This window comes from Primulina tabacum, chromosome 5 (genome assembly GCF_025594145.1).
Source record: "Primulina tabacum isolate GXHZ01 chromosome 5, ASM2559414v2, whole genome shotgun sequence".
Lineage (NCBI taxonomy): Eukaryota > Viridiplantae > Streptophyta > Magnoliopsida > Lamiales > Gesneriaceae > Primulina > Primulina tabacum.
Window position 1 is genome coordinate 21,687,626 of NC_134554.1, and position 26,156 is coordinate 21,713,781.

Below are 26,156 nucleotides of genomic sequence, written 5' to 3' on the forward strand. Positions count from 1 at the left end.
AGGAAAAGAACACAATCGGCTGTCTTCGTCGTATTTACCCTCTCCCTCTCTCTCTCTCACATACACTCGCACACTCACTCACACACCAAATTTCGTGAATCGATTCCCATTCACGCAGCAAAAATCATGCATGTATACCCGATGTGAGACTTATCCACGCACCGCATTCTTCTCACCCTACCCCATGCCTTGTGAGGAGCGGATCTATAAGCTTTTCTCCACTGTTCTACGGCTGTAATAATCAAGAACCCTCCGCCATTACCGATTCTTGAGGTCCCCGATAAACAACTGGCAGTTGAGGCTGGTGATTCGGAGATGGAGGTGGAGAGGAGACCGTCATCAGTGTCTGATGTGGGTGCCTGGGCCATGAATGTCATCAGTTCTGTGGGAATCATTCTGGCGAATAAGCAACTCATGTCCACCAATGGATATGCTTTCGTATTCGGTTAGTTTCGCCATCTGAGGGTCTTTCTGCGATGTGTTTTTGTAGCTTGAATGGGGCTCAATTTCTTGGATCTCGGCCCTCCGAATTTCCCTCTCCACTAGTGTCTTATGTTTTTTTTGGAATTGTTGTTGTATCTTGGTGAATCTCTTTGAATGTAATTCACTTTTTCTGCTTGAGATCAACTCATTTTGTTACTCGCTAGGGGATGTGCACATTTTTAATTTGAATTCGACTGGGGTTGTGCCCATATGGTTAATTTACCACTGTTGAGCACCTAAACTTGATTGGTCCCTCATTTGAAGTAATTCTTTTTGCTGATTAGTGCCTCAGTTTCCATTCTTTTTTAAATTTTGTGATTGGTTTAGTTACTTCGAAAATTTGTGAAGGATCAAGGAAATAAGATGTAGCTTTCTGAATCAGATGTATATTTTAATTATTTTGGTTATTGGTATGCCTTATGCAGCCTACTTCGTCCTTGGAATCACGTTTTGAGTTTAGTTATCAGGTCCTTTGCTTCAAACTTATTCTTTTATTTATGCTTGTTGTGGAGCTAATTCCTGTGGGTTGATATTTGTTATATGGTGTGATCTTTCTGATGACTTCTATTCCAATTTTGGTATCTATCAAGATTTTAAAGTCGTGTTAATTGTGGAACTCTACGATCTTTATTTAATGGAACTTCATATTGTCGAATGAACTTTTTAAGTTCATATTTTATTTCTTGTTTTGTTTCATGCAGCCACAACATTGACTGGCTTCCATTTTGCTGTTACTGCACTTGTTGGTGCGATATCAAATGCTACAGGATTTTCTGCCTCAAAGCATGTGCCTCTGTGGGAGCTTCTTTGGTTCTCAATTGTTGCAAATATGTCTATCACGGGGATGAATCTTAGCCTTATGTTAAACTCAGTTGGATTTTACCAAGTATGCTCGAACTATAACCCATATGCATATAAATGCATTACATTAATCCAGTGTTATAATAACACCTGCCTATATATTCTACTTACCTAGTTATTGGATCTATTCACGATCGAGCAATTAATATGATTAATTTTAATTTTAACTTAAAAGTGTCTTCCCATTTTCATGCACACACTTTGAATGATGATTGGTATATATACATTCTTAAAGCTATATGGTCAAGTTGGGGCCTGCGTCAAAAAAACCTCTACATTTGTTTATGTTTCATTATTGATATCAATGATCCTATTTTGCTGCTGGTATAGTACGCAATAGATTTCTAGATTAGAAACTGCAATATTTACGATATCAACAAAGCTCTCGGTTTTATTTTCTTTGAAACTTCTAAAATTCAGAGATGACGTTTTGTCTTCTAAGCTTGTGGGATCGGTTTTTTACATATCCAGTTAGGACTCCTTTTCTTGATTAAGCTGATGTTACATTGTATTTTGGTGTAGATCTCAAAACTGAGCATGATTCCTGTGGTCTGTGTAATGGAATGGATCCTTCATAATAAACAGTACACAAAGGAAGTTAAAATCTCCGTAGTGGTGGTGGTTATAGGCGTGGGAGTTTGCACAGTGACTGATGTCCAAGTGAATGCCAAAGGTTTTATATGTGCGTGTGTTGCAGTTTTCTCAACATCTTTACAACAAATTGTGAGTTAGTTTTGTTATTTGTCCTTAATAATATTGTAAGTTCTTTGATATCATTTGATCTTGATGAGATGAATTAATGTCTAAAACTTCTGCATCGCCTATGCTGTGTATTAACATTAAGCTTGATTCAGTTGGGGCCAACAATGAACGAGTGTTGTACTAATTAGAAATATTTTGTTGACCTTCGGTGACCTAAAAGTCAGTGGGAGTTTTTTAAATAGAAATGGAATTTTTATGTATTTTAATTCATTTCTACTTCATGTTTCAACTTCTTTTTTTTTTTGCCAATCCCTTTTATCTTCATCGTAACACTTCAGAAGTAGTATGCCATTAAACTGATAAATATTTTTAATTTGAGGCAAACTTGGTTAAAATTTAAAACATTGTAATTTGATGGCTCTGTTCTTAAAAGGCTCTGCCAACTCCAAGCTCCAAGGGCTCACGCCTGCAATCTCCTAGCTGAAATTATTAAAAAAAATACTAGTGCTAACTTAATGAACAAATCGGATATTGGTTCTAGCCTTTTTCTGCTAGGCTTTTCTTTCTTGAATGCTTATACTGCATAAATATTGATTAGATGATATTCTTTTGGATGCAGTCAATAGGTTCTTTGCAGAAGAAGTACTCGATTGGATCATTTGAATTATTGAGTAAAACAGCTCCTATTCAAGCTGGTTCTCTCCTCATATTCGGTCCTATAATCGACTACTATCTTTCCAGAAAATTAATTCTGGACTACAAGTTCACTTTCGGAGCCATAGTATGAATCATTATGCCTATTCAATGTTCTTTCTATAGCATCATATATTAACTCTCACTTACTGGAAAGAATACTTCTATTACATCTAACAATACGGGACAATAATTTGCAGTTATTCATGCTCCTTTCATGTTCTCTAGCTGTGTTCTGCAACATTAGCCAGTACCTTTGCATTGGGCGTTTTTCGGCTGTTTCTTTCCAAGTTTTGGGCCACATGAAAACGTTATGCGTATTAACTTTGGGATGGCTAATATTTGATTCCGAGTTGACTTTCAAGAACATCATGGGGATGCTTGTTGCAGTAATTGGCATGGTAATCTATAGTTGGGCTGTGGAAGTCGAAAAGCAGACTCATAGCAAGATCATGCCGCATGCGAAAAATAGCTTGACAGAAGAGGAATTTAGATTAATAAAGGAAGGCATGGAAACAACTCCCATTAATGACCTTGAGCTTGGTGATTCTAAGGCGTAGGGTCAAGGTTCGGGTTCTGTTAAAAGATCTTGAGCTTAGCTATTCTATTTGTTTCTTTGTGTGGTGGGAAGTTGAAGAAAGTGGAGGAACAAAGGAAAGAGTTCGTTTGAATTTTCAAGAGATTTAGAATGCAAAGATGATACGTCACATTTATGATTGCCGTGTTTATTGTTATATTAAACCGAACACCACTTTCGTGCACATGACAAGTGAAACTGGCCAGAATGGAGCAAGCTCCATTTATTTATAATATAATAATAAATAAATAAATATGTGGCCTACAAGTAGGTCCGATCACGGTTGCTTTGGAACCGTGAATGAAAATAGAATATATCCGATATGGTACAGACGACTTATTGTCCGGTTTTGATTGGTTTTTCGAAACAAAAAACCTGAAACCAGATCCAAGTGAAACAGAAACAGAAAATTGATGGTAAATTTAAGGGTGATACAATAATTATGAATCTGAACTATGTAGTTTATACTAATCATTTTAACTTCTTTTTTCTAATTATTTTAGTACAAAACATGAGAAATAAGAAGTTAAAAATGGTTAGTAAAAATTAATATTGATTAGTTTGATTATCTCACAAATACCATTAAGTTTTTTGTAATGTTAAAACTTTTAAAAATACACTTCAAATCATATACAAATTCGAATCAAAATCACAATGAATCTGTACCAAAATCGTATCCAAGTGGTTCGATTCCTATTATACTCTTCACTTGAACCGAAACCATTAATTTTAAAAAAATTCACAGTTTGAGGGGTTTTACTATAAAAATCATATCTCTCATTTCTTATCAGACAATTATGAATTTGCTATCGAATCGAAGATAGATAACACGGAGTGATACAAATCATATGTTGAAAATGTTACTAGAAAACCAACCTATAAGTCGCAGAATTCTAAATAACAGAGGTGTCACAGCTTATGCAATTTTACAATAAAAATCATATATCCCTCGTTTCTTATCATAAAATTACGAATTTGCTATCGAATTGAAGGAAACACAGAGTGCTACAAATCATATATTGAACACGTTTTCAGAAAACTAATCTATAAGTCGCAGAATTCGAAATAACAGTGAGTGACGGGTTTTGTGACACAGAAATTTCACAGCTTGTGTGGTTTTACGATAAAAATCACATCTCCCTCGTTTATTATTAGGTAATTATCAATTTGCTATCGAATCAAAGATAGCATTGAGTGCTACAAATCATATGTTGAAAATTTTTCCGGAAAACTGATGGATAAACCGCATAATCGAAATGACAGCAAATGACGATTTTTGTGACTCAAAATGTTCCAGAAATCGTTTAATCCATAATCCATCGAACTTTGCATATAACGAACGAATTTTTATGCACAATATACATCAAAATACATAATATGACGAGATTGATGCGTTAAAGAAAAGTTTATACATGCCTCTGCGTCTAAACGCTCGAATAAATGAATACCGGCGCGAGGGTACGTGGAAGATGAACGGAGGACGATTCCTTGAATTTTTTCTTGACAAAAACTCACCGAAATCTCCAGAATATTGCTATGATGAGTGCTCAAGAGGTTGCTGCTCAAGTGAGGCACAACCCTAGCTTTTTCCTCCAAAAGTAACGTGTATGTGTGTGTGTTTAGGTACAAGTGTGTGTGATTAGTATAAGTAATTAGGGTTAGGAAAAGTCTAATAAAATAAACTATAGGCTAAACTCCTACTAATTTAATTATTTAGATCCACTCAAAAATTTAATAAAATATTCAAGTACCAAATTTTTAGATTAAAATCTCCAAATTTCGAAATAGTTAAATGGAGTACTTAACTTAAATACTAATTAAATAATTTAATTAAAGCATAAAATTCATTATAAAAATATTTTACACCCAATTTAAGGATTAAATCCTCAAATTCCAAATTTACATTTAAAGTGATTAAAATCTTATAAATGATCTAATAATTTAAATTAAACTTTAAAATGCTAAAATTCATATATCATTTAAAATAACTAATTTTCTTGACTTAAAATAAAAATATAACATTTAATTATATCGCATTAATCGTCTCCGGTCTCCTATCCCAGCTTAGCATCGAATATTCACCTAAAAAACTCAAATTCAAGAAATGCATTTAAATATCATAAAACTAAACATATAAATAGTTAAAATAAATTAAACATGTTGAATTCATAATTTAATTCTTTTAAATCAATTAAACTAATTAACCTATTAAATTATGCATGCGTTTTATGTATACTGATTTTCGAGAACTACACACAATGTAACCCGGAGTATTACAGTGAAAGCATACGAGTCTATTATAAATTTTGTTACCTTTACCATTTTTACCACCGAAAGTGCCTTTTGACAGCAACAAAATGAGATTGAATGAAAAGGCATGGAGGATTTATCCACAAGTGAAATAGACACATCATTATAAATGGATCGATGTCTCTCCTCATGCATGACTAATGAGAAAATCTTCAAGATCACACACGCGCAATGGATTCATCATGAGAATTTGAGCCCGATTCTGAGTATAAGCTCATTCAATCCATCAAGAACTGCATGCTACACTCCTGATTATGGTAATTGATCCAGTCTTCCACTCTCTCCTGGATTAGCATAGATTATTCCTCCACTCTGTACGCCGTTCTACAAACTATAATAATGTGACCGGGTAAAAATGGGTGTGAGATATGTGGACAATTTCACCGATTCAGGGTTATATTCTTTCAAGAAAATGTTCTCATTCGCTCTGAAAATATCTGCACACTTAAAATAACAGAGATCAGTTAGTGGAACGTCGGATGGTTTTTCGGCGTAGCCATTCCGACGCTCAAATCAATATTTTTCAAAGAGAGTGGATATTTCGTTTGCAAGAAAATATATATATGAATTTCTTAGTAATAAACAAACCTTGATATTTATAGGAGGAAAAACAATTATGATTTTGTTTGTAGTGCCCAGCTACTATTCATGATGGGAAGGATGCACATGCTTCTGTTTTACTAACACTGTTAGTTCTGAAAATTCATGCTTGTTTCGATTGAGTTCGGTCACCCTTTTACATACCAAAGGATCTCCTAATAATGACCAAGTCTCTTTATATCCCTTGCACCGTCTCTTTATATCCCTGGCACAACTTCCTAGGAGCATTACTGAAACGTCTCCTACTTTTTAATTTTAAAATCCTATTGAATTATATTTTTTCATGCATACTTTCGAATTCACCATTTAAAATAACTTAACATTTTCATAAACCAAAGTAATTTAATTTTTAAAATCTCAAGTGCATAAAAATCCATAAATCTTCAATTAACAACATTCAACTTCAACCTTTAACATGATCAAAATAACTTCAAAATAAAGCATAAAAATCTATAATTTACTCATTAAAAAAATCTTTTAAAACTTTGACTATCGAGCTAATGCGAAAAATAATGTCCCTCGGTAGTGTACAATCGGACTCGATCCACTCAAGCGTGAGCGCCTCCCTCAATATCATCATCGCCTACAGCATTAAAACCTAGTGATTCTAATGACTCAGCACGTTCTAAACATGAGTAGCAAATAATACATTTAATTTACAGGCACATGCATTAAAATAATACTTTTATTTAAAATATAACTTGTAAGCATAAATAAATCATAAAATTTCATATTTTCATGAGGACATGCACTAGGCACCGATGTAAAATGAAAATACGATCGTTAGGCTTCCTCTGGGGCCTTCTCCATCACGATATTCCCAATAATCATATATTGTATACTCTTTGTCACAGTCAATTCATATCCTTCAAAATTTTTCTTTTTTTTTTAATTGTAAAATATCGTGTCCTTTCCACATTTGTAAAATAGCATTTTTAACAATAAAAATTGCACAGCTTTACCATAAATCATAAAATTTCATATTTTCATCATCAAGGTTTTAAAGTATCATTTAGCACGCGTTATGATTTCTCGGGACACTGCCAGACCTTTTTGTACTACACATATGTAAAATGACTGTTTTACCCTTGGATCCTAACATTCCAGAATTTGACTTTTTTTTCTCATTTTTATCGACTCGAGATTATCTCAAATAATTATTTAAGCTTAAATTTAATTTTAATATTGGTATTTGACGTAAAATCGAGCTTTTAATTTAATTCCTTATTTACTAAAGCGTAAAGCGTTTTAATCCCGAATTAATCCCAACTTTAATATTTTTTTCCCAACTTCAAACATAAACTTTTTATACCTAAATTACCCTCGTGAGCTATGAATCGATCCCCGTGGACCATGGTTCGAACCATTATTCGTCCCTAACCACATGACCGAACCCTAGCTCACTCCCATTGAGCCACGGCCCAATTTCCTCGAACCATGGCCAAACCACCTTGGCCCAGGCCAGGCTCTGACCTTCCTGGACCCTCGTCGAACCCTCCTGGCCAGCACACCTACCTGAGCCCACGCAAGAACCCATGCGCAATCAACTACCTAGCCACGCGAGTTCTCTCCTACTATCATCGAGCCATCCTGGACCAAGCCGCCCGAGCCCCGAGCCTAAGCCATCCTCCCTAGACCCTACTAGACCACCCCAACCAAGCCACGAACCGTTCCCTCTGAAGTCGCACCTATGCATGCATGGGAAGAGCCCTTGTGGGGAAGGACTCTTCCCTACCGGCTGCTCTTGAGTCCTAGCCATGCTAGGACTCTTCCTAGCACTTAGTGGCGTCCCACACCAAGCCTCGGATCAGCCCTGGCCGAGTCTTGGTGCAACACCCCTCCTAGCCGTGGCCTTGAAGTCATGGGAGCCCAATAAACCCTAGCAAAACCTAGGCCTCTTCCATCCTTAGCCAACTCGATTCCAGCCTTCGTGTTGTCCCTTAACGACTATTTTCCTAGTCCTTAAAGACATCCTATTGGCAGCGTGTCCTTGGAATTCATAACGTTTTTCAAATAAGCGTAAAATCATCAAACTTTGAAAATATTTGTTCTATCGTTAAACGGTTCATGCTTCAATATTTTTCATGAAAAAATAATTAAAACAAGCATAATAAGGTTTGAATGATACGTCAAAGGAATTTATAAACGTGCTTTTGTATTTTAGAACGCTCAAATATATGATAGTTAGCGTGGGGCATGAAGAAGGACGAATGCGCGACGAAGAATCCTTGTTTTCTCCTCCTCAAGGTTTCAAATTTTTGTGTGTGGTGCACTACAGAAAAAATGACTTTTCGCAGCGCGCAAATTCCCTTCCGCGGCACACATTGCACGCCGCACAACTGCAAGCTGTTGAAAGTTCAAGATTATCTATCCGTGACATACATACGCACGTCGTTAATATTATTATCTGTGGACACGCCGTTGATACTAATATCGATAGTGCGCGCACGCACGTTGCGAATAATATTATCTGCAGCGTGCAATATTGCGCGACAAAGAATCCTTGTTTTCTCCTCCTCAAGGTTTCAAATTTTTGTGTGTGGTGCACTACAGAAAAAATAACTTTTCGCAGCGCAGCAAATTCCCTTTCCGCGGCGCACATTGCACGCCGCACAACTGCAAGCTGTTGAAAGTTCAAGATTATCCGCGGCGTGGGCATGCACGCCACGAATAATGTTATCCGTGACATACATACGCACGTCGTTAATACTATTATCTGCGGACACGCCGTTGATACTAATATCGATAGTGCGCACACGCACGTTGCGAATAATATTATCTGTAGCGTGCAATATACGCCGTTAATATTCATATCCGCAACATGCAAACAAATTTTACATCGTTCGTTTGCAAGCCAATAAAATCAAATTCGTTTATGAAAGTTCCGTTTCCACAGAGTGATTGTGACGAGGGTGAGTGTTGTGTGTATCAGAATGTAGGTGTTGTGCGTAGGTGTTGTAACACCCACGACAACATGCAACGGAAATTATAGTTTAACACACTAACACGCAACTTGAATGATAACAATACGAGATACGAGAGATAAATTATGAACAAGTATAAAATACTTGTGCGGTGCCTCAGGGCAAATTAATTCACTAGAAAAACTTGTAAGTTTACAAAAACCAATACTAGTGAAAGAATAAAACAACTCCCTTATTAAGGCGGGTAACAAATTGCATCCTAAACCTCTAACAAACCGTATAACCAAAATACATAGGATGCATCAACTGAGAAGTGAAAAAATCTTCAAAAATCAGCGCACTACTCAAAACAATGATTAGGTGTTGTCTTCAGATGTTGTCAGCACTTCACAGGAACACTTTATCAATGACGCGAGATTGCTTCAATCAGAAAACCTTTTCTTCGTACGAATGCGTCTCTGTCTCTTCGAAAGTTTTATGCTCTATATCGTCCATCTTTTCTTTCTCCTTTTAGTCCTATTTAACATAGACAAAAAGCAATTTCATTAGGAAAACAAACTCTCTTTAAAATAAGGATAGTATCTTAAAGATATTGTGATATCATATCTCAAAGATATTATGATATCACATCTGAAGGATATTATGAGTCATATCAAATGTAGTCTCATATCAAATATTAGATTTACATGAGATCATATTGTCAATTTCGAGATTATTCTCATATCTAGAAAGGCAAAATATTAAAGATAAAAAAAATATATATCAAGGAATAAATTTCTTTCAATCTTCCCCTTTTTGCCTTTCTGGACAAAACAACCCAAAAATGGCTATACAGCTCAGCTCCCCCTGAGTTAGCAAATCAGTGACTCAGCCAACTTTAGTCGACTCCCCCTGAATTCTACCGTTAAGCCTTCCCCTGATGAAAAATACAGTTCACACAGGTGTTGTATGTTAGATGTTGCAACATTCAGATCATAACACCGAAATAGTTCATTAATCAGGAGGGACAAATATCAGAGAGAATAAAAGGACAACTAAAGTAAGAAGTACTAGAACCATCAAGAGAGACCAAAACCATCAAGAGAGAAAAAAAACTCAAAATCTCATTATCCTTCATTACTGCCATCATCATCATCAGCCATTTTTGCTCCACTGGTTTCAGCTATATCTGTATCTACTCCCCCTTTTTGTCCAGAATGGACACTTTCACCCAGCAGAAGCTCATAGTCAGCCACTTGATTTTCATAATGTTCAATGGTTTTCTTGGCATTTTCAATCTGTTGTCGACCATAGGCAATCTGAGCTTGAATGTAGGAGATAGACAGTGTGACATAACCAGTAGGTGGCTGTTCAGCTGTCTCAGGCACATGTTCAGATGTTGTATCATCAGTGTTGCCAACATCCGAAGCAACATTTGAATGCAGCCAAGGCAGATCGATCTTTCTGTTGCCTTTGAAATAAGCAGGAGAAATCTTCAGAGGATCTCTGACAGGGCAATGATCTTCAGCAATATCCCTAATGAAACCTTGAGATTCCTAGATTCCATAAATCAGTGAAGGGTAGGGCAGCTTTGTTTTCTTGAAGTCTCCTTCAGCATATTGCAATGCTGTCCTGAACACTAGATTTCCAAAGTTAAAGGCCCTTCCAGTACCAATAGCAAACAACACCAGGGCCTGAGATCTAGTCACAGTACTAGAATTGGTTTACGGTGTCCAATTCCAGATTGATGTCTTGTGCAGCACGAAGAAAAAAGAAGTGAGATTAGCAGCACTCAACTTCTTGATATAATCAGGGAATACTTTGATCAGGCCTCCAGTGAGCACAGAGGTTACAGCATTTATGTCCAGATCCTCTTCAACTTCCTCAATATCCGGAGTGTTGTAGAATGCATTGATCACAGAAGGTGAGAACTTGTAGATACGATCACGAACAAACACTCTCCCATACTTCACCGATTCCTCATCTCCAACACTGCCCAGGAGATTGCAGTAGAATTCTAACACTACACGGCGACAGTAGGGCATAACAGTAGTGACTGTGGATAGCAACCTTCGGTTCTTGAGAAACTCAATCAAATTGTATTTCACATATGCATTAACATCAATATTTTTCTCCTCAATCAGCTCTCTCTGAACAAACAGCGGCCATAATGCCAAGGCATCCTCAGAATAAAATTTGGGGGAAAAAGACTTGCTTAAATCATAGTCAGCCGAATCAATGTGGTGCTCGGTGTTGTCAACATCCACCTCAACACTGGCAGCAGTAGCAGCAACATCATCAGAAGACTCACTAGCTTCAGAGCCAATATCCTCAGATTCAGCATCACCCTGTTCCTCAGATTCAAAGTCAGATACAGACGATGAAGAGGAAGAAGCTCCAGGTCGGTTTTGCTCAAACTCCTTCATCATTTCTGAATCAGGTTCATCATCCTTAGAAATTTGTTTCTTGGCAGCCTTTTCTTCCTTAAGGTGAGCAAGAAACTCGGCCAGAGATTGTTCATCTTCTACAGGCTCATCAGGAACTCTTTTTTCTGCAACATTTTGAGTATCTGTGATGGGGTTTTGTTTTTGAATACCAGAAGTAGAACCAGGTTCCTTTGCAGCACTAGTTGGTTTGGGGCGAGCCACCAACTCAAAATCATCATCATTGGAGTCGTCTCCAGATGAGAAATCAGGGTCCAGAAGATTTGAGGAGGTAGATGCCCGTGGTTTCTTGGTTGGAACAAAGTCAGGATCGAACCCTGCTTGTCTCTTTGACCTTCGGCGCATAGGAGCAGTGGGAAAAGATTTATTCAAGACTTCAAAGTCCTGTGGATTCTCGACATTGATCTCGTTCCCAGGTTCACCAGGAGCGATCATTTCCAGCGGAGTTGGTTCTTCTGATACGCCCACAATTTCCATCCCCTCAACATTGGTTTCGGCTGTGGGTGTTGTGTCAGGTGATTTTCCACCCATGCTCGTAGCCATTTCACTCCTAATGTCGTGAGGATCGAAGCCAGCCATCTGCGAAATTAAGAACAAAAGAAGTAGATCGGTTCGAAGGACACAGAAAATCTCGAAGAACAGAGATATTTTAAGCAAAAACAATGAATAGTGAGGGCAGGAGAAATTTTAGAATGTGAGGGAAAATAATAAACAGTAAAGTTATTCTTCGTCCATTCCTAATTATTTAAGCACAACTCTCCAACGGTAACATTCTGTTGAGCCGCAACTTCAGCACCTTTTCAACTCAATTTTTACTCCCACCCAACGGTAACTTTCTGAAACAGTGCCATCATTATTTCAAAAAATCAGGCAGGATAAAACACCATGTCGAATTGACTCCACAAACAGTTAGAAATCAAGAAATTTCAAAATTAAGTCGGTTAGGGTTTTCTTCGTATTTCATGAATTAAAAACTGATAGCCCACTGGTCATGATGAATTCACATAACAGCAGTATGAATAACTTAAATTTATGCCTAAAATATGATCAAAAATGAAATGCACACGCATGTGATCAAACTGTGATCAATCTGTACCTAGGTGTTGGCAACACCTCTTGGCAACACTCAAAAGTTGGATTCAAACTTTCTTGAACATTTTTAATTCAGACATGGTAGCTCCCACTCTAGAAGAACGGTCTTCATAGGAATCCTCTAGGTAGTTTTTTCCATCTGTATTTTGAATTAGAAGTGGTAGCTCCCACACTAGAAGAACGGTCTTCATTGGACTCCTCTAGGTAGCTTTTTCCATTTTCTTCTAAACAATTTTTTTTTCTATTTTTCACCTTATTGCTCAAGAATTTTCTAAGTCATTTTCTACATTGGACAAGATCTTGTGGTACACGAACATCCTCACAGCTTAATGACTTAGATTGAGCACACTCAATACTTTAGAAAATTTTGATAGAAAGTTTGATTCACAACTGAGAGCACACCATTCAGTATCCTTCACTTGTACAGGCTTCACACAAAACAGGATGTATGCAATATGTCTAGCATCCTAAAAATAAAATGCACATGCATGCTGAGTGTTGTCCACAGGTGTTGTAACACCGAGGACAACATCCGTGAGTGATGATTGTGCACACAAGCTGAGAGACTTCCTAAGATTGCAAAATCTCTCAAAATCCAATGGTTTTGTAAAAATATCAGCCAGTTGGTTCTCAGTTCTAACAAATTTCATTCGAATTGTACCCTTATCAACCAAATCTCGAATAAAATGATGTCTAATGTCTATGTGTTTCGTTCGAGAGTGTTGTACTGCATTTTTTGAAATATCAATTGCACTTGAATTGTCACAGTATACAATTAAGGTGTCACTGTTGAAACCGTAGTCTTTAATCATTTTATTCATCCACAAAAGTTGTGAACAACAGCTAGCATCTGCAACATATTCAGATTCAGCAGTGGACAGAGATACACAATTTTGCTTTTTAGTATACCATGACACCAAATTGTTACCTATATAAAAACATCCTAAAGTGGTACTCTTCCTATCATCTAGATTTCCAGCCCAGTCAGCATCACTAAACCCCACTAGATTTGTGTTTGTTTCTTTGGTGTACCACAAACCTAAGTTAACTGTCCCGGCTATATATCTCAAAATTCTTTTGACAGCTTTTAAATGAGTGACTTTAGGATCAGCCTTGTACCTGGCGCACAAACATACACTAAACATGATGTCGGGATGACTTGCACTTAAGTAAAGAAGACTGCCTATGATGCTGCGATACTGGGTGTTGTCAACACCTGCAGCAACATCGTCTTTGGACAATTTTTCAGTCGACCCCATTGGTGTTTTCATGTATTTAGTGTTCTCGGTAGAAAATTTCTTCACCAAATTCTTGGCATACTTGGATTGACACAGAAAGATACCATCATGCATTTGTTTAATTTGCAATCCAAGAAAGAAACTTAATTCTCCTACCATGCTCATTTCAAATGTGGTAGACATGCATTTAACAAATTCATCAACATGCTTTTGAGAAGAAGCACCAAAAATGATGTCATCCACATAAATTTGACACACAAGAATATCATGCTTCGATTTTTGAATAAAAAGGGTTTTATCAACCTCACCTCGTTTGAAGCCTAAGTCAAGCAGATATTCAGTAAGCCTACCATACCATGCTCGTGGAGCTTGTTTAAGTCCATAAAGTGCCTTCTTCAACTTGTAGACATGGTTCGGGCGGTTTGGATCTTCGAACCCTTTAGGTTGGCTTACATAAGCTTCTTCATTCAAAATACCGTTCAAAAAGGCACTTTTCACATCCATTTGATATAGTTTTATGTCCATGTGACAAGCGATAGCAAGTAAAAGTCGGACTGACTCAATCCGGACAACAAGGGCAAATGTCTCATCAAAATCAATTCCTTCAATTTGAGTATACCCTTGAGCAACTAACCTAGCTTTATTTCTCACAACAATCCCAGATTCATCAGTTTTGTTTTTAAAAATCCATTTGGTTCCAATAACATTCACATTATCATGTCTGGGAACCAAATCCCACACATCATTCCTAACAAATTGTTCAAGTTCCTCATGCATCGCATCAACCCAAAATTCATCTTTTAAGGCTTCATTTATATTTTTGGGTTCAATGAGTGAAACAAAACAAGAATGGCTTACTTGAGAGTATACGGAAGTCATGCATACTAGACCCATCATTTTCCGATAATCTACCTTCTCCTTTCTTCTAGTTTGCATTCCTCCAAATGCTTCTCCAATGATCTGAGATGATGGATGATTTTTCTGAATCTTACTGGGAATATCAATCCTTTCATTGGTTACAACATCATCATTTTCAGTATACTCTCCTGGTTCATCATTTGATTCTGCCAGTGCAGGTGTTGTCTCAGGTGTTACAACACCGGGTGCAACATCTGTGTTAGACAGTGTCTCACTTATGTTCAGTAGCCCATCAATATCATCCTCAATTGTTTTTTCCGTTAGATTTGCAAGATCGTCAAAAACAACGTTAATAGATTCCATAGTCGTTCTTGTTCTGAGATTATACACGCGATATGCAAGACTATTGGATGAATAACCAAGAAATAAACACTTGTCACTTTTAGAGTCAAACTTTGCAAGATGGTCTCGGTCATTCAAAACATTACACACCCAAAAACATGAAAGTACTTCAGGTTTGGCCTCTTTCCCATGATGATTTCATAGGATGTCATAGTAGAACCACTCCTTAAGTACACAAGATTTGAAATATGACATGCTGTGTTTAAGACCTCGGCCCAAAATCGTTTTGAAATATTCTTTGAACTCAACATGACCCTAGCCATTTCTTGCAGTGTCCTATTCTTCCTTTCGGCTATTCCATTTTGTTGAGGAGTCTTAGGGGCCGAAAATTCGAGTTATCCCTCTCTTTTCACAGAATGATATAACGTGTGAGTTTTCAAATTCTTTACCATGGTCGGTCCTTATCTTATCAACCCTCAAATCATGTAGATTAGTAATCTTAGCATGTAATTTCTTAAAAACAGCAAATGTGTCGGATTTTTCTCTAAGAAAACTTACCCATGTAAAGCGAGAGAAATCATCCATACAAACACATGAATACTTCTTACCTCCAAGGCTTTCCACTTCCATTGGACCCATAAGATCCATGTGCAAGAGTTCAAGACACCGTGTTGTCCCAAAGTGTTGCAACACTTGATGGGGAACACGTGTTTGCTTACCCTTTTGACATGCACCACAAACATAAGGAATTCCAGAGGATAAATTAGGCATACATCTCACAGCATCATACTTACCAAAGTTCTTTAATGTCTTGAAGTTTGCATGACCCAATTTTTGATGCCACAAGTTTAGTTCACTCACTTTTGAATGATTGCACACAGGATCCTCTTCAAGTTGATAACAATTGTCAGCCGACCTTGTACCTGTCAAAATACATGTATCAGTATGATCAAAAACTTCACAATTGTCTTTATCAAACTTAACATGTAAACCATCATCACAAAGTTGACTTATGCTTATTAAGTTTGAGTTAAGTCCTTCGACATAAAGCACATTGTGTAGACTAGGCAGTCCATCAACATTCAAGGTCCCTTTGCCAGCTATTCTTCCTTTAGCACCTCCACCATACGTCACATGACCATTCCTTATTTCAACATAGTCAGTCAAATAGTCTTTAGAACCTGTCATGTGGCGTGAACAGCCACTGTCAAAGTACCATATTCCTGCAATGTTAGTTTTTAACGAAGTATAAATAACAGAACATTGAATATTAGCCTTTGGCACCCAAACCCTTTTTACCGATAGTTTTCTATTGGCAGTGTTACGCCGGGTGTTGTACAACACTTGTGGCAACACCTGTTCAGATTCCCATCTTTTGTAGTCATCTCTCAGTTTAAAATAGTAGGGTTTGATATGACCAGGTCTAAAGCAATAGTGGCAGATAAAGTGGCGTTTTCTGGACTTGGACTTCTTTGTAGATATTTGCCTCTTTGATTAAACACCTTTTTCAGTGTATGTAGCATTCGAGATTTCAGCACTTCCTTTGACAAAGACAGTTGGTTTTCTTTCAGTGTTGGAAGACTCTCCTATTTCAAACTGGTGATTCGTATAACCAAGTCCAGCTTTGTCATTCTTTCCCATCATCAAGAGTGAATCAAGTTTGGATGAACTTGAATTAAGCTTCGCAAGAATTTGAGTTGCTTCTCCAATCTCTTCCTTGACTTTGCATAATTCCAGATCTTTCTTGCTTAAGATTACTTCAAGTCGTGATACTTGTGACTTCAGCTCAGTGTTCTCTTTGGAGAGAATTGCATTCACTTTATTTCTTTTGATCCAGTTTTCATATAATTCTTCATACATTGTCTGCACACTTTCTAGAGTGACTTCATCATCATCTACTTCTTGGTTTTCAGACTGACTTGATTCACCAAGGGTTGTAGAATTAAGACACACTGAATTTGAAGAGATGTTGCGACCAGGTATTGCAACACCTGTGGCAACACCCAAAAGATTGATTTGCATTGGACGCTTCTCCTTGATCACAGCAGACAACGATGTGTGATTTTCCGATTCATTTGATCCTTGATCAACATCAGACTCTTCATCACTCAAAGTGACAGCCATGCCTTTGTTTCTCCGAAGTCGATTGGCACACTCATTGGCATAGTGTCCAAATCCAGAACACTCTCTGCATTGTACTGAGTCCAAATTTCTGACATTTAATTGGATTTGCAATTCAGTTTTTGGTCGAAATTGTCCTTTCATAGGAGTAAACTTTTGAGCTTTTGCAGAAGTGGTGATATTGGGCAACACAGATTTTTGTCCAATTTTCTTCTTATCTCTCATTTTCTTCAAGTAATCACCGAATTTCTTAGTAATTAGAGAGATAGAATCTTCACCTAAATCAGATTCATTCATTTCTTTAGATATTTGAAGGATTTCATCATAAGAGTCGGTTGAAACTTCAAGGGCTATTGTCTTCCCTTTATCCTTCTTTTGTAAATCAAGATGCATCTCAAAAGTTCTGAGGGAACTCATTAATTCATCCAGGTTGATTGTTGAAGTGTCTTTAGATTCTTCAATTGCACAAACTTTGACATTAAATCTCTCAGGTAGAGATCTTAAAACTTTGTTCACCAATCTTTCATTGGACATGGGATCTCCAAGACTGTGAGCTTCATTAGAAAGTTGTCTCAACCGGCTATCATACTCAAGAATAGACTCCTTGTCCTCCATTCTCAGGCTTTCAAATTTTGATGCCACCATCCTTAGCCTAGTTTTACGCACACTCTCGGATCCTTCACAATGTTTCTGAAGTATATCCCAAGCTTCTTTGGCACAAACACAATTGGTGATTAAATTAAACATCCTTGTGTCAACAGACGAGAATATAGCATTGAGAGCCTTGGAATTAAAATTTGACGTTTGCACTTCATTGATTGTCCATGTACTTTCAGGTTTGAGCTGAGTGTCTCCATCAGCATCCTCAATCTTTGGTGGACTCCAACCATCAAGTACACGCTGCCAAGCTCTTTCTTCAATTGATTTAATAAAAACCCTCATCTTTACTTTCCATAATGCATAGTTTGATCCATCCAACACGGGAGGTCTAAAAACAGTGTTTGTTGATGCTTCCATGATCCTTTTCCACCTGGAAAACAAAACAAAACAGGATCTCACTTAGTAGCGTCAAGTGGAGGCTCTGATACCAATTGAAAGTTCCGTTTCCACAGAGTGAATGTGACGAGGGTGAGTGTTGTATGTATCAGAATGTAGGTGTTGTGCGTAGGTGTTGTAACACCCACAACAACATGCAGCGGAAATTATAGTTTAACACACTAACACACAACTTGAATGATAACAATACGAGATACGAGAGATAAATTATGCACAAGTATTATATACTTGTGCGGTGCCTCAGGGCAAAATAATTCACTAGAAAAATTTGTAAGTTTACAAAAACCAATACTAGTGAAAGAATAAAACAACTCCCTTATTAAAGCGAGTAACAAATTGCATCCTAAACCTCTAACAAACCCTATAACCAAAATACATAGGATGCATCAACTGAGAAGTGAAAAAGTTTTCAAAAATCAGCGCACTAATCAAAACAGTGATTATGTGTTGTCTTCAGATATTGTCAGCACTTCACAGCAACACTTTATCAACGACGCGAGATTGCTTCAATCAGAAAACCTTTTCTTCGTACGAATGCGTCTCTGTCTCTCCGAAAGTTTTATGCTCTATATCGTCCATCTTTTCTTTCTCCTTTTAGTCCTATTTAACATCGACAAAAAGCAATTTCATTAGAAAAACAAACTCTCTTTAAAACAAGGATAGTATCTTAAAGATATTGTGATATCATATCTCAAAGATATTATGATATCACATCTTAAGGATATTATGAGTCATATCAAATGTAGTCTCATATCAAATATTAGATTTATATGAGATCATATTGTCAATTTCGAGATTATTCTCATATCTAGAAAGGCAAAATATTAAAGATAAAAAGAAGAAAAATATATCAAGGAATAAAATTCCTTTCAGTTTAAAAAAATCATTAACCATTAACCATCATTAACCATCAATACTTTCAAGAAATAAAAAAAAAACTCATTAATTAAAGGACATGTTTGTGTTTTAGGACGAACAGCCACTCATTAACCATCAATACTTTCAAGAAATAAAAAAACTAAAGTGGTATCTGACTCGTAATTCGTCAACATTAAATCATGAATGCACATAAAACGCTTTACTTCAACTGTAAACTAACAACTGAAGATAACCTGAACTGTACTTACGTGGCAACAGAGTGATCCCTGAATAACTTTCATCATCGAAACATTGCTATATAAATGCATCAATCTGATCAAGAAACATGAGAGTGATGCCGCCAGGAGTTTAGATCTAATATACTGCACAGGTTATCACACCAATGGATCACTAGTCACATTCTATATCCAAAGACAGACAAGAAGTTACAGAAATCCCAAAGATTCTCTGCTCAGGATCCGATATACAAACAAAATCAACTCAAATTGAAAAATCACTAGTAAAACAAGCAGTGCAGATAATTGAAAAAAGTTAAAAGATGAAGAAACTTGAACTAAATGATAAGCACACATGGATTAAAGCGTACCTCTATTGTTTATTGAGAAATACTGTACAAGTAAAGGTGATATTGCCATGCATCTGCATGAATGTAGATTTTACTTCCTGAAATAACTATGCTGCTAGCTTTAAAAAAATATCTCTGGACAACTACTTTTACAATGATTGTGAGTATAAACTAACATATTAAATCAACTATAAGGCATGGATACGAAACAATGTATGGGCTTTTCTAATCGTGTCAATCATTTTTATGAAAATAAAGACGAGTGCAGCTCGCTGTGCTAAGCCTCAATCGGACCAAAGATGTAATGTTATCAATCTCTATGGAAACAGATCATACACAAGCTCATAGCATGAATAATACACCAGTCTTAATCCATAATATGCAGAACCATAAAACTTGATAAGGGGTGAATAAATTAAACACACCAAAATTTGAAAAGTTGGGGACTATTATTTTTCATACAAAATCTGAAGTGTTCATGTTTTTTCAGCTGAATGACCCTAGCCATTCAGAATTCAAATTCCATGAATCAGTTTTCGGAAATTACAAGTTTTGACCCAAAATACAAGAGCTGGTCCCATTCGACTAAAATTGTAGGTCCACTAGAGACTCCTTGTGAGGCCCGGGGCCGAAGAGGACGGGGGGTGATCGCCGGTGCCATGAGGTTGTACGGACAATGAGCGGCTCCTGGCAAACTTCTAGGTGGAGGGAACATGAATGAACCGACCTCACATCGGAATGAGAGGGATTCCGAGACTGTTCAATGTAATGGACTGCACAGTTGAAGAGGGGTTAAAAGATTTGATAAGTTCTACATATATAAAGAAGGTGCATCTTCTTTTCGGTAGCTCATCACATAAGAACTCCAAAGTTAAGCGTGCTTGACTTGGGGCAATTCTGGGATGGGTGACCTCCTGGAAAGTTTCCCAGGGTGCATGTGAGTTAGGACATAAGCACGCTGGAAAGACCCGTCTTGATACAGTGAGGACAGTCGTCGAATCTGGGGCGTTACATTCCCCTCGCAGTTGTGACATTCATAAGCCGCTTTGATGCAATGACACTTGATACAGTTTCAGTGCTCCAAAAAACCATAACAAATCATTAACTACATTAAAGTCAATTTGTGTTACAAACTTTAATATTCTGCTACATGTTGTCTCAAATGTTAGTGATATTAGGCACAACACTTAATTCTGATAAAACACAAATTTATCATCTTAAATTACTGTTCTTATACAACTGTACATCTGTCAAGCATTATTCCTTACAAAACTGAAGTAAATTGGATGGTCCGTTTTAAATTCGTTGGATCCCAACAGGTTTATCCCGAATTATCAAATCTTTACTAATGCTTAATTAACAATTCTTTAATTTTCTCTTAATTAGTACTTTATTCAAATAAAAGATTCGGGTCATTACACAATGTTTGTTATTTTAGTAGCATGACTAATCTAGGAGAATAAGTTTGTAATCAATCTTGATATGCAATTATTACAAAGGGCTCCCAAGATTCACATATTATCTATGTATTATATTTTCCTTTACGTTACGTTTGAATGGATTTGATTTTTGTGGGTATTTGAGCTGGAAAAATGACTTGAAGCCAGGATTTCTAACGATACGAATATTGGTGGCATTTAGATTCCATTATAGTTCTGAGTCCAATAGTTTAAATTAATAAGAGATGAAACTAGTTCTGATGTTTTGTGCAGATTGCTGGGCCTTTCAGCTTCCGAGTCGACGCAGGAGTGGCACTCGACCTGAAGAAAAGGACTGAATTTTGAATGTGAATGATCCTGTAATTGCCATCGAATAAACCCTTCAAGTTCTTAGTTCAGCAAAGGCTGTAGCTAGATATTCCCTGAAATAAAGAGAGTTCATGGTAGAACTAATTAAGATTCTTTGAGAGTTGAATTAAGAGAAATTTAATTATTTTTGCTATAAACTTTTCTGTTTTCTGTTAACATTATTAACTTAATTGTAATTAAATACATAAATTGGAACAAAATGAAACCCAACTTTTTAAACTATTTATCTTCATTTTATTGAAATAAAAAGGGACATCATTGTTAAGCATTGTCGATGAAAGGGGGATATTTTGTCTTTTATTGTCTTAAAAAAGAAGTGGTTATATTGATAAAATTTTAACGGGAGGAATTTAGCAAAATTATACTATAAATGGGCATATTATTTATCACTTCTAGTATTTTTATTTTTATGAGAATGCTAAAATGATATGAGATATTATTGATACTAATTTGTTCGTAAAATTTTTTCTCCTTTAGTCATATTTTATTTTTATTGGATTAATGACGTGACATCATATATTATTGATGTAATATAGGATTTAGTTGATGTGATGCCAAGCATATTGATTTGTTTGACGTCATATTATTATTCTTAAGACGTAAGAACTCGTAGTCTCTATCTTTCGATGTATATTAGATAAATACGGATTAATGCAATAATCTGCAAATCATGTTAATCAGATAAACCGCACTAGGTAAGTCAAGTGCAACATGCTTGCCCCAGAAGGTAGTAGTAGGCAAAATCGAACTCATAACTATTGTTTAAAAGTTCATCAACTTAGACACGCTTAGGACCTATTGTAATCAAATTCCAAATTGTGACCGTTTAAACAGGTCAAATCGGTAATATGTCGACTTATATAACGAACTTTATCATTTTTCTTCCATTTTCTTCCATCCTTTATTATGTATTTTGGTATTATTTTTTCATGATAATCCAATGTTTGATATATTTTTAATTAAACTCGCCCAATCTACTCTCCAATGGACTAAATTGTACTAACCTGGTTAAAATAAACTCATGTCACGGTCCCAATATTAATCATCCTTGTTTCTATCAAACATAGCTTTTCCTATAATACCCTTTCCCCCAACCAATAAGCCCAACAAAATGAGTTTTCCTCCATCTAAACAACAACGTACGAAGAAAGAGGCATTGTTTAGGATTGACCTGTAACACATCACGATCCAGAGATTTTCGACAAAAATTCGTAGATCTATGCGGAGCTCTTTACATTTTTATCGGCTAGGGTTTTCTTCGAAGATAGTGTGCGGAGGAAATGTGCGGATAGGTAAAAAAATTAGGTATGAAATCAAGAAAATGAACAAATATATCAAAGAATATTTTTGATAGTACAAAATTAAGTGATTATTTAATCAGATCCTTAGAAATCTCACCAAACAAAACAAGGATTTGAGCACACCATACAAATCTTTATTTATCATATATTTTATTATTTATGTATTAATCATTCAATAATTCTTTCATTTGAACTAAACAGTGCGTTAAAATATTAAAAGAAATATAGATAAATACAAAACACAGCTAGACAATTAGTAGTTTCCTTAACAAACTAGTTCGAATGACATTTCAGCTGCCAATAAAGCTATTCTTATACCAAATCAAACCAAACCAAATCAAATCAAATCAAACGGATATAACGTCAAAATTTTGCACGGAAATAGTAAGTTTTTATATATTGATAATTCAAATGGGTGTTTTGCCTATTTCTGATGACACCACCAAACAAAATGGGCATTTATCTTTTTGTTAAATTCACTTTCCTCTGGGGAGTCATTGGGTCATCATACATGTCGTTTATATTTCACGAGGTACCCACGAATTTTATCGCTGGAACAACAAGAGAATAGTTCTCTTGAGAGACGGTCTCACAAATCTTTATCTGTGAGACGGGTCAACCCTACCGATATTCACAATAAAAAGTAATACTTTAGCACATGGATGACCCAAATAAGATATATATCTCACAAAATACGACCCGTGAGACCGTCTCACAAAATTCGATTCTATTTTGTTGGAATTACCCACGGGTTATACCAACAGTTGGACGTTTTGAGCTTCAATATTACGTTAAGTTTGAATATTAAAACATGTGAGTATTTGGAATCGCTTTATGTTTACAAATTTGGAATCGCTTTGTGTTTACAAATTTGGAATCAAGCATTTTCACCTATACAAAATATGAAACTAGAAAATAAAGTACAATTCTAGCTTACATATGTTAGGTATATCCAAAATCTTCCCATATCGGTATTGAAATTTCTTATATTAATTTTAAATTTTCGTGTACATAATTTTACATGTTTCATGTTGACGTAAAACACAATTTTTTTTAATTGCATTTCTATTTTAGACCATTGAAGTTAAGATCAAACAGTTTAAAATTTATTGTCGTGATTGCGACATTTATCGACCTAAAATAGCTTTCTAATGATAAATTATTACAATTTAGATATTCTCTAATTCAATTATTTTTAAATAAACCACATGAAAATTTCAATAAACATTTAAACACACACACACACACATATATATATATATATATATATTTGAATATGTATTTTTTCGGAAACATGAAATCAGTCCATGTATTTATTTTAAGAAATAAATACTTGATTAAAGGTTCCTAGATATATTAAAATTCATGAAAATAAAATACGCATCATTTATTTTATTTTATTTTATTTTTTGCACATAGGACTGAATTTGGTAACGAAGACATAGGTACAATACTAAAATTAAAATTTAAGAAATTACAACCAAATTTACAAATCAAAATATAGATACAATCAAGTAAATATATTTTTAGAATCGAAAATGTGGGTAGAGATGGTGAATAAATATTTTTAAATTTTTCATGCTAAAACGATCTAAATTTAACAGTTTTTAAGTTGTTAAAGTTATTTCTTGAATAACTAGACTTTGTTGGATCACTAAAAATAAATAAGTGCGAAAACGGTCCGAGTATACTAGTGATAAAGTATATATATTCAATAAGAATCAATTTAATAGAAACAGTCATAAATGATCAAGCAAATAAAATGTGTAAATGAATGATACAATTATTTTGTGGATATTCAGATATGAATACTCCCGCGTTACCACTTATTCTACTTATGAATGAATCCATTTGGTTTTATAAATTTGTGCAAATAACTTCGATTAGAATTTATCACTACCTAAATCGAAACTCATAATGATCACATAACAACTTCTATCTATTTTAAGAACTATCGGTTAACAATAAACAACAACACAATCCAATGGTTAGCTTTTGATAGCTTGAGTTGGTAGGATAACATAATCTCATATGTGTGTACTAAGATAAGCAGCCTGATATATTGACGGTGGTCAAAGATCTTGGAATATTACAGATTCTATGAATTTTTGTGCTTATCTTGAGTTTGCATATTTATAATTGAAAAGCTCCAACGATTACAAATGATTTTCAACGATCATATGTACTAACTCCCGACATAATATTCTTATCACTTTCAATTATCGTACACATCATTAAACGTACATTTAATTTTTATTTTTATTTTTTAGTTTTGCGACTTTTAGCACTTAGCTTCTGAAAAAACTGAACTGACTTTAGACATTTTGAGAAATAATATGTCCATCGGAAGTTGGTAGAATACTTGTACTTTGATTAATTTAACTGATAGTCCCTGGACGGTTAGGGTTAAAGTATCCACTTTGATTTGTTAAAGTTTGACCAGTTAGATATAGAACATTTCAGCGGTTTGATTTGAAGCAAATTCTGGAGATGATCTTCTTACATTCTGCAGCTTGTAACATATATACGTAATTAAATTTCAAATTTGAATTAATAATAAAGGGTCAAATTACAAACACCAAGACTAACTGGAATGCAATTTTGCAATAATAAAATAAACAAATAAATAAAGTAAGTAAGTAAAGAAAGCAAAATATGCACTTTTGTCTGATCTTCGCACGGGTAACTCAACCATTTATTATATAAGCATTCATGTGAATGTTTTGAGAACAAAAATTCCTATAAGTTTATTGAAGCTTATTAAAAAATTTGGTTTTGATTATTGGATTTTCGAAACATGTTTCTAAATATATTTTTGGTAGTAAAAGTAAAGTTTGAGCATGGGAATCAATAGTTGGACAGAGATTTTAAAGTAACGTTAGGTTGTGTGATTTAAAATATTTGAATTACACTGCTACCAAATATATTTTTTTGTAGAAAGTTAAGTGCATACATTGATATCAAAGTCAGGGTGACATGCTTGATTCCCGATAATTGCTTAAATTTCATGATCATGTATTACCAGTTTTTAATGAGTAAAATTCATTCTGTTAAACTAATTATTAATAAATTGAGAAATTGCTACATGAACTATGATAAATAATTTACTTGGTACACTAAATTTTTGTTAAATAGGTATATTAATATATGAATTATTGTAAATGACTTAATTGATTTGTGATCCAACTAAATTGTCAATTTTACCCTTAAATGAAATTACTTTCATATCCAAATATTGTTATTAAATTCAACTAAATATAAATTTTATTTTAAACAAATATTTTATTGATTAAAATTTATATAAACTGAATTTATATTTATTT

The 26,156-nt window shown here is 35.3% G+C and overlaps 2 protein-coding genes across 2 annotated transcripts; one reads left to right on the forward strand and one right to left on the reverse strand.

The window, feature by feature from the left end:
• Nucleotides 1-3,428, forward strand: LOC142547293 (UDP-rhamnose/UDP-galactose transporter 2-like). The gene is made up of 5 exons (XM_075655509.1): nt 1-445; nt 1,185-1,369; nt 1,867-2,067; nt 2,666-2,827; nt 2,940-3,428. Exons 1-5 carry the CDS (start codon nt 316-318, stop codon nt 3,297-3,299), a joined length of 1,038 nt encoding a protein of 345 aa, XP_075511624.1. The 5' UTR covers nt 1-315; the 3' UTR covers nt 3,300-3,428.
• A 12,532-nt stretch (nt 3,429-15,960) lies between these two features.
• On the reverse strand, nt 15,961-18,241 carry LOC142544257 (uncharacterized). Its single transcript, XM_075651317.1, has 3 exons — nt 16,606-18,241; nt 16,157-16,326; nt 15,961-16,026 (listed from the first exon to the last, which is right to left on the reverse strand). Exons 1-3 carry the CDS (start codon nt 18,239-18,241, stop codon nt 15,961-15,963), a joined length of 1,872 nt encoding a protein of 623 aa, XP_075507432.1.
• Between the last annotated feature and the right edge of the window lie 7,915 nt (nt 18,242-26,156).